The 10,300-nt window shown below is 35.7% G+C and overlaps 1 protein-coding gene across 1 annotated transcript; it reads right to left on the reverse strand.

Moving 5' to 3' along the window:
- Window positions 1-8,055: 8,055 nt before the first annotated feature.
- Window positions 8,056-9,831, reverse strand: LOC134263257 (uncharacterized). The gene is made up of 2 exons (XM_062745575.1): window positions 8,848-9,831; window positions 8,056-8,315 (listed from the first exon to the last, which is right to left on the reverse strand). Exons 1-2 carry the CDS (start codon window positions 9,539-9,541, stop codon window positions 8,056-8,058), a joined length of 954 nt encoding a protein of 317 aa, XP_062601559.1. The 5' UTR covers window positions 9,542-9,831.
- Window positions 9,832-10,300: the final 469 nt, after the last annotated feature.

Here is a 10,300-nt window from a genome sequence, read left to right on the forward strand (position 1 = left end):
AAGTAAACGGTGGAAAATTGAAAGCACCTTGTTTGTCATACATTTAAGTTGTTAGTTGGCCCGTATCAATTATGGTCGGTAAAACAATAAAATATGAAACAGATGCGGCAGACTCTGGGGTGTGTATAATTTTAAGTTCACTTGGAGATATAAAAAATGACACTCGAATGCAGGTAACTTTTGTCAATTGATAAAATGTTGATAAAAATAAATTTTGGACATGAAGGCTACAGCAAGTGATTTCCTCTTTTCATGTAGATCCTGCTTATAAGGAATAACAGATCAGCTAATAAGGGAGCACAATTAGTGCCCATAGACATTCCAACAGTTTATCGAGAGACCTGGTCTTCAAAGACTATATACATGATGTCAATAAGGAACCCAAGCATCCTTTTAATAACAATTTCAAAGTACATGTACTTGTGTTTAGAATCAGAGGGGTATTCAATTAACAAAGAAAGTTTGTTGGTGACCAACCACAAGATGCAGGATAACTGCCGACATCCATTGTTATTGAAGAAGCCATTGTCTGTGATATAAAATACTGGGTAGCATAGTTTTAAATGATCGTGAGGAATGGTTGTATAAAGTGTAGAAAAGTCGTAAGTTTTGATGTCATGGACTTTTGAAAAATGTATATAATATGTTAGCTTTCCAACGAGAAGTCAACACACTCTGTATATATTATTGTTAAAGTGCTTGTATTGGTGCTGACTTGTTGACCTAATTTTCATGTCTGTTTAAGTACTTAAAAACAATATTTGAACTTTTCTCAATAAAAACAGATAAAATCAATAACTTTGAACCAGCTGATAGTCTGGGAGGTTAATTTTATACCTCTGATATTTTTCTCCCGGAAGAACACCGCGGTACGGATGACAACCAATAAGTGCCTCTCTTTACTCTTCTGTTCTTCTCCACGTCAACATACTGACAATCTTTGATACAGAGCAATACAGTTCCTCTAACTTCGTCAAATATCAAACTCAACAGATGAAAAATTCATGTTGCCACTGACGGCAGCAGGAAGTATGGTGCAAAACGCGGTATAACATTATTATCTTAGCAAAGATATAATGCACTTTAATGTCGTAAGAAAATAAAGATGTACTCCTCCTATTGCATCAGTGGCACGAAAAGGAAATTAATATCGTTTGCTTGATTGGCCAGAAGATCTCTATACCTTATGATCTCAAAATGCAGTGGACTATATACGCTATCAAAGACTCGGTCCTGGCGATCTATGCTTAATAGAATCTGAATTATGTGATTTATTTGGAAAGGGTTCATTTTATTGCAAACAATACACGAATATTTCTGTTTGGTTCTTTTAGGCGTAAAATGATAAATTCTTCTCTGCAGCCTTAAATAGTGTACACTTAGAAATACACGTAGCAGGTCATTCTTTTTGCCAGTTTTGAAAACTATACAAAGTCTCAGAATCTCTCCCAAAAGCTATACGCGCGTCTTTTTCAAAAGATCTCGGGTACGGTCCATAGTAATAATGACAACAGCATTTTAAATTTCCCCTAGGAACTATTCACGATTTATATGCAAGATATAAAAATCATTATTTTTGGCAATACTGGGGTTATTATTAGCCTTGCTAAATATTCAGAAACATATACGGGTCCTTATGGTGTATCCAAATCAATGCGCGGTAACGTAAGTAGGTCCAGGAAAAACTTATGAGACTGGACATAACTATTCAATGATGGAACCAAAACTTACTCTGGCAAAAACGCAAATCATAACAGCAACGGGTCACTTTAACATTCTTTCCAAGGTTAAATGCATATTAACTAACTTGTGACATTCATGTAAGCTGACTGGATAGAGTTGTACTTAACTGATACAAACCCAATTAGACATACTCTCCATCGTAACTTGCTAATTAGAAAACCAAAGACTGTTTTCATGTGCCCCTATGAACATAACATATTGAACTACAGTGTGCCTTTAAAGGAAACTGTGCATGTATTAAAAGAAATTTTCAGAAGAGAGTTGGGCATATAGTCCCAAATTTGCAGATTTTCTATGTCTTTGCAAAGATACGGTATATGTTTAACCTTTAGCACCATTTACAACATCAAAGTCCATACATTATATAAATTCACTGGGGGTTTCCCTCTTTAAGGTATGTAATGTTAAAAAGAGCTGCTTGGAGCTTGAAAAAGCATAATATGAAAGCAACCATTACTTGAAAGCGGAGAAAGAATCTTCTGAACACAACAAAGTGGACGTTTAAAGTTCCACACAAGTATGGTATCGTGATGAACACTGTAAACTTACATTTTTTGCATAACGATCGTAGAAACTGAGCAATGAATCACAAAAAAGACTCCCCGTCTGTGACAAAGCAATCAATGTTTGTGTGGGAGGAGGAATGGTCCTGAAAACAAACCCAAATCAATGGACACAAAAAAGCTCAGATTTTGTGCAACAATCTGACCAAGGTGTAATCAAATTCCTGTCAACGTGACGTCGGTACTATTTGTTTATGGAAATTGCGTGCCTAACGGAAACAAAAAGCATGAGAGAAACAGAGCTAGAAGTACTTTATCAGTTTATTGCATGTACATCACAAAGAAAATAGAAACCGTATGTTACACACTACCATGTACACTGCTGCCAGTTGTCACCTCAGTGCATAGTTTGTCTTCATTTATAATGGCGTTTCAGTATGTTCCTCATTCTGAGGAAGCTCTAGAATGATCAATTTTTGCTTTTGTGTTGTGTCTCAAGCCCTTTCTGTAAAAGTGTTTTCATGCAAAAGTTATAATTTTCTTGAGCCGTTACCATCTAATCGTTGCAAATCTGGATTCTCGTGAAGAAGATTTGGAGAAACCGCACTTTTTTGTTCTTTTGTAGCTGCAGATCTGAAGCTCCCTGGTCTAAAAAACATTGGGATGGATGACCAGAGATAGGGTGTGACCAAATTTTAAAAAGCTTAAATTTTTTGAACAGTTGGTACTAGGGTTTTCATATTCCACAGGTGTACTCCTTGTGACAAGACCTCCTCGATTCCATGAATCCCACTGTGGGATGTGGAGACTGGTTCTTCAGATATTATCAATAATAAGACCGTATAAACCGAGGTCCCGTGTCGCAGTAGGTGCTGGCACGAAAAAGTCCCTAATTGCTCAATGGCCCTAAGTGCAAAGCATAGGACAAAATTTGAGCTCTCCACCGGCAAGTGGCGGAGTCTCCATATGAGTGAAAAATTCTCGAGAGGGACGTTAAACAACAATCAATCGATAATACCATGAATGTTTACCTTTTGACCTTGGAGTTTGACATACTTTTGAAAATCATTAACCTTAGCCATAACTTTTGAAAAGATAGTGCTAGGACTTTTTTATATTTTTGTGATATCACCTTACCCTAGGTATCATAAATTTTGACCTTGGACTAGGAGTTGACCCACTATTAACAAATATTAATCTTGACCATATCTTTTGAGAAGTTGGAGCAAAGACTTTCATAGTATATTCACTGAGACATTCGGATTGACCGTCACGTTAGCTAAGTCGGTAGAGCGCTTGCTTCGTGTTCGGAAGGTTGTGAGTTCAAATATCGGCCGCGACTGATAAACAAGAGGTCCATGAGCCTTATAGGTCAGCTGAGTATCATGCAATAACTTTCCAGCAATTAAATTTGGTTACGGACGACGCACGACAACGGACGAAAACAGTGACTCAGTGTGACTTAAAAATAGGCAGCAGCTGTTCCTTTGCCATGTGTTCGGAAGAAGAAGACTTTTAAAAAAAACGAGGCCCGACGTTGGCACGGTAACTGCTCAATCGCCGAAAGTGCCGAGTAAAAGTCAAAATTTGAAGCCTTTCATCGATATATGCTGGTGTCTCTTAATCTTAATATTCTCAAATGGGGTATAACACAACTCAATAAATTATAATTGAGACATTAAAGTCTTTTTGGGGTAACAATATGTTTATCTCTTGACCTTGGAGCTTCACTTGTATGAAAAAAAAACTCTTGACCATGTTCATTATGAATGACCGACAGGCACACAATTGTCAGAAAATCGGGAAATGAAAAAATATTTCACATTTACCATATATAGGATTTTGCAAAAGTTTCAAATAACATTTGTTTATATTTATCTATTTCTTTCCAGTTATTGTTTTTAAGACACCCAATTAACCCACAAAAGCTTCTAAGTCAAATGTCGACGCTAATTTCTAAAATTTATTCCTTATTTTTCGACATTTTTATTCCATTGCTTGATCAAGGTTTCAAAATGAAGACTATGTTTTCCTATGAAATATTGACCAATGTACACAAACTAGATATCTGTCTTTATCAAGCCTTTTAATAATGCATTAACATATCCAATGTCAGCAATCCTCTGATATTATCGTCATTTTCAATCATATATTGACAATTGTAGAATCATTACATTTCTACTGGTCTTTGTATATTTCATGGGTAAGTTTCCATCTCTCACCAGAGGGCACATTATGCTTCGCTTTTAGTCTGGGTAGAGATTGGGTAACGTTATTATCAACAATCTTCCAACGTATACAACTAATGAATGTGAGACATTCATGATAAAGACGTTCGTCAACGAATAATATCTCGACGAAAGCAAAGTTTCTTTATATAAATCCGCGAAAATAAAGTAGCAACCGTACCTAAAATGGTTTACTGTCCAAGGTCATGTTTGTGGACACGGTTTAAATAATTTCATTTTCACAATTGTTAGTGGATTTATAGTAAAGTGCAGGATGCCGCGAGAATAGATGTCTTTTTCATAATTGCTGTTGTTTCAGGCACTTTTCGAACAACCTTTTAAAAATTCTGAACTTTAATTCCAAATCAAAATAGTTATCGATGGGGCATGAACCCTCAACATTAATCCTAAATTTTATTTACTGCCACATCTTTTAAGGAAGTTTAAATAAGATATATAAACTTGAATCGGACCATACTGTTTAAACCAGAGAATATATCCGAATGTTTAGCGTAAGGGTGAACGTTCGCGTATAGGTGATGCTCCATTCTCCAAACAGAATTGTCGACATGCTGTATGCTAGAAAAATCAGCAAGTCAGCCATGCCAATGAGCAAATGATCGAAGTATAACCTTTAAGTAATAAACTTGATCTGTTTATCTCAGGGCTAGGGGTGACATTTTAAAAGTTTTCAGGTGCTATTCGTTAATTTGTTAAGATTATCTGAAAAATGCATAAACAACTAGCTTATAAATTTTTATGATGCCATGGCGGATATTTGTCGTCTAATGAAATCGACGGGTTCCTGAAATATGTCTGTTTTGTAATTGATGCAGAGGAGTATACAAGATTTCAAGATAAACAAAAACCATGCACAAAATAAAAATTGACAGAGCATTTATAACCAAAGCACACAATATGTTTCTGATTTTTATAGAACACAGAAGCGTGTTACCGTTGCATAAAACTGGAAAATTGAAGCTGAACCCGGTAGAGTCCCAGAAGGAAATCTATCGATTTAATGAAGCAAGAGGAGATAGGAAGATCAAATGTGGAAGGATGTCTACATCAGCTTTATCCGCCATATTAAATCCTCAAATGCAGCACTGTTTTATACAGCAACCATCTTAATCCCTCAAAACACCAAACAAGGTCCAGATATACCCTCTTCAGATTTTAGAACATTAACAATTTGCGGGTGATATACATGTTCATGTATTTTATATTAAACAGTGGTCATGAAAATCTTAATAATAAGACCCTCTTGTACACATTATGCTTCCGATTAATGGTTTCTTTCCCTGTCTTTGTTATCGGACACATAGTTCTATTTTCATGGCACTAGTTTTATAACTGATTTAATTTAATCTTCGAGTCTGCGAAGAAAAAGCAGCAATATCTTAAGGCCTTGAAAAATTGGATTGAATTATTGGACTGGTTAAGTGTCCTTTTCCTAATTAGTTATGTTCATCGAAGCCAATGTAGACAAGACGATCTAAATTTATGGAGGGGAAGTACAGTGAATGGACATTCATCCATCTTATGTCAACAGATATTGAAATCAATAAAATAGGGTAACTATTCTGAGATAGAATGTCGTCATAACCTTGAGATTTTTGTACATGTATTTTTTAATCAAACGCGAGGAAAAGGAAAATTTTTGAGAGTATCAAACTGAACAAATTAGTCTGTAATTTAATATAAACGACAGACACCTTGAGAGAAGAGCTTTTAACAGTCTAAAAATGTTCCATGTTGCCATGCATACGAAAGGAAACGGGAAACTTTTATCAGGTTTGGTTTCATTGTCAACATATTGCTCAAATAGTCCCCAAAATTGGTCGATATACGAAACTGTTCACTGACTTAGGCCGTGGAGAAGAATTGGTTTACTAATGACTGCTATCCCTGACAAACAAGAATCAATATCTCGTATTGTTCTTTCCAGTTACAAGAATGATAACTCGAACACTGTCTGCAGCATCAGCAACAGAACATTCACAAGGTAGGCAACCCGAAATACTGAATCAAACAAGATGTGTTTGTGAAACACTGATGCCCCCGTATGGCAACATAGCAAAGATTAAACTTTTCTTAAATGCGCAAATTTAATGGTACCAAAAGTAGGGTATTCTCACTGGAAAACGATTGTAAAATTTGAAAATATGCCAGTGTTAAAGTTTTTTTAATCAGTGCAAAATCTCCAAGGTCAAGGTCAAAGGGTCAAGGTAATTGGTATCCAATGGAAGATCTTGACAAATAGAATACTTATGTAGAGTATGGAAGCCTTAGCCCTAACTGTTCAGAAGTTATGGCCAATGTTAAAAATTTTTTTTTGAAGTAGGTCAAACTCTAAGGTCAAGGTCAAAGGGTCAAATTTCTTGTTAGCAAATGAAAGGTCTTGTCACAAGGATGAAATATGTAAAGTATGAGAGCATTAGCCTTAACCCTTTAAAATTTATGGTCAAGGTTTGCTTTTTTAAAGTAGGTCAAACTCAAAGGTCAAGGTCAAAGGGTAAAAGTGCTTGGTATCCAATGAAGGATCTTCTCACAAGGATTACATATATAAAATATGAAAGCCCTATATCTTACCGTTCAAAAGTTATGGCCAAGGTTAAAGTTTTTTTCACAAGTACAGAAATCTACAAGGTCAAGGTCAAAGGGTCAAAATTGTTGGTATCCAATGAAAGGTCTTTCAACAAATAATACATATGTGAAGTATAAATGTCCTGGTATCTACTGTTCAAAAGATATGGCCAAAGTAAAAGTTTAAAATTTTCATGTAAAAGTGGTTCAAACTCCAAGGTCAAGGTCAAAAGGTCAAATTTGGTGGTACCCAAAGAAAGGTCTTGTCACAAGGAATACACATATGAAATATGAAAGTCATAACTCAACTAAATCAAAAGTTATGGGCAAGGTTAAAGTTTTTGCGGACAAACAGAGAGACAGACAGAGAGACAGAGAGACGGACGGACACGACAAAAACTATATACCCCCGATACTTCGTTTACGGGGGCATAAAAAGAAAATATTTCTTCTCCGTCCCATCGACTTCGAGATAATGAGGTTTTGACTACACGAGGACTTCTTCGATGAAATCATAAAAGAATACTACTATTGAAGAATAAAACTTTTGTTGCCTTTCTTGAGTGCGCGACTCCTTTACATAATAGGAGTCTAAACGAATTCAAAAACGGTTAAATTATCTTTAAAATTGAAATTCTTTTCTTGCATGTTGACATAATTTATCTTTATATAACTTTTTTTTATTACTGAATCGTAAAATTTGACAAATAGTTTACATCCAAAAGACTTTTTTGTAACATTTCAGAGTACTAACAAGATTGCCAAACTTTTAAACACTCTTCATCAGCTTTTTTAAGACCTATTAAATGCGTTTTGCAGCAAATCGCATTTTTTTCGTATTTTTTGTTGGTGCATGGACTTCATTTTCGTTGTCTTTGTCAGTTTCACTTTCTTAATTTCGGTAACCCCCTTTTTGAATTCGTCTAGACTGTTAAATTATTATATTTGCTCACTTTTTTGTACGTGACCTTTTGGTATATGTGTTCAATAAATACTTACTCGGGGTAGTTTCTGACTGTCTTGAGTCTTGTTTGTAATATGGCACAAGTTCGGTAATCTGACGTGTCCACGGCGCGCCGCCGAGTGGGCGGAAGTCGGGGTTTGTTTTCATCCTCCTCATTAACCTGCTCCAGGTGTGAGAACATGGACGGGGAGGCGGCAGGAGTGGCTAGGGAGGCGCGGCGGCGCTGGGACAGGTGGCGACTTCCGGTGGCTCCTATCATGTTTTGAGCCTTGTAGCGAAGCCTACAGTTTGCTGCAAAATAATAATAGAATATTAATATCATTAACTGTTGTTAACATTTAACTTTATGCAAAATAAGAACAATATATAAATTCAAATTTTAATTTCATAAATGTGATAAACGTTTTTTAGCATTAGAATAAATTTAATCCATGTTGTTTTATACACGTATTATTTCATTTTGTAACTTTGCATATATACATTTGAAATTTATATTCAAAACCATCGGCGATCAGTGTATTGCTTAATGGACCTTGAAAAATCATAATTTCTTAATCTTATCATGTTACTACGTGCATTCATGCACCATGATGCATGAATGCTCTGCTTCTTTCTTTGTTCATTCATTGGCTTTAAAAGTACAATAACGGAGCGATTGGATGATTTATGTTACAAGTTCACTTTCTCAACTTTCAGGTCAAACAATATGGGTAAGGAAGAAAAAAAATGCATAAGAAAAATATGAAACCAAATACAAAACGGTATACATATATAGTTTATAACCATTTCCTTAGAAAATCAAATTGAAGCTACTGAGTTTTACCACGATGCTTAAAGTATAAGCGTCTCTCTTCCTTTGTCATGTTTTTCAGCTTTTTAGTTTTCTTTCGTTTAGGTGGTTGTCGTTGTTTGAAAGGATCGTGGCGATGGTGGTGATCATCATGAAGGGATTTAGGGTTGGAAAAACTCATTTCTGCATCATTATTTAAAAGTGAACTCAGTCTGTATGTCAGTTTCTTTGACTGAATTCGTTTAAAAATATTTAGCCAGGATATTTTTCTTGCCCCGTGAGGTTGTGACGGGTTCAGTTTTTTGGCAAGTCCAGGTTCTGTTTTTAGATATCTCTTTCCGTTCATTTCATCACTTCGTCTATTGGCTTGTTGGGAACTAGCAGGGGTTGGTACAGACGATTCTGTAGAAGTGTCATCTGCGTATTCCCTCAACCATTGCTCAGCCTTTCGTCTTGAAGATTCTCTCTCTTCATTGTCGATGTACAATGTGACATCATTGTCTTCTACAATTTCATCGTCATCGTCGGAGCTTTCATCGTAACCTAAATTTGGGAACCCTTTGCTAGCTAATTCGGATTTGTCTTGATCTGTGATATTTTCAGCAGACGATTTCGAAAGAAATGATGCCTTAGATAAATACTCTCCTTTCCTTTGACGCTTCTTTTGCTGTTCCAGGTTGTGAAGCTTTTTCAGAAACACAGACCGCGATCCACTTTTCTGTGCCATTTTGTTATTAGTTGCGGAACACCCTGTACAAAGTACTTGTAAAATTCCAGAGAATATGAAATACAAGAACTTCCTATTGAATTATATCACAAGATCTGCTGTCACGCTGTAGTGGACACAGTTTACACCTAGCAGTTATTCCAGTTCGTACAGAAGATGTACTTCACTTTCCGTAGTTTGTCCTAGTAGTTTTATCACCAAAAGAAAATAAATGTCCGTTTCCTCTCATAATCGTGTTCTATTATAATGAGAACATTCCCGCGGTCTTTAAAAACTCAAATACTCCTTTGAATTGAGGGACAATGTAGAATTTTTTAAAGGACAGTTTGTTATTGAATACTATTAATCTCTCACGAGTTAGCTCTTTTAAAGAGACAACATACAATACACACAAAGTAACAACATGTATTTAAATCTCGGTCAAACCTGGTCGGAACACTTTCAAAACTTTTAAAGTACCAGTGCAGTTCAATTTTTTGTTTGCTAAAATAGGAAACTACATGTATCTATTCATTATATCATTTAATAAACTTTTATTGACTCTCTTTAAGGCCCATGTATATATTTCTAAGTCTCATTTCGCAATGAATTCGTAGTTTAAAATCATCAGGGCACACAATAGAGATTGCTCGCAAACATGCACAGGTGGGATTTAATTTCTCTCGTACATTTAGAATTTTTTTCAGTATTAACAGAAAACCGAAGCATCTGAACACATGTATTTGAAATTCATCTAAAGAAACCTTTTGAAGGTGAAGA

This window comes from Saccostrea cucullata, unplaced genomic scaffold, assembly GCF_032062105.1.
Source record: "Saccostrea cucullata isolate Sc308-1 unplaced genomic scaffold, CSIRO_AGI_Scuc_v1 ctg375, whole genome shotgun sequence".
Classification (NCBI taxonomy): Eukaryota; Metazoa; Mollusca; class Bivalvia; order Ostreida; family Ostreidae; genus Saccostrea; species Saccostrea cuccullata.

What these genes read in the sequence shown, in the direction of transcription:
- LOC134263257 (XM_062745575.1), bottom strand. Translation starts at nt 9,541, where the DNA reads ATGGCACAGAAAAGTGGATCGCGGTCTGTGTTTCTGAAAAAGCTTCAC. An exon ending in CTTATACTTTAAGCATCGTG is followed by an intron (nt 8,316 to 8,847) that starts GTAAAACTCAGT and finishes ATTATTTTGCAG; the next exon opens with CAAACTGTAGGCTTCGCTAC.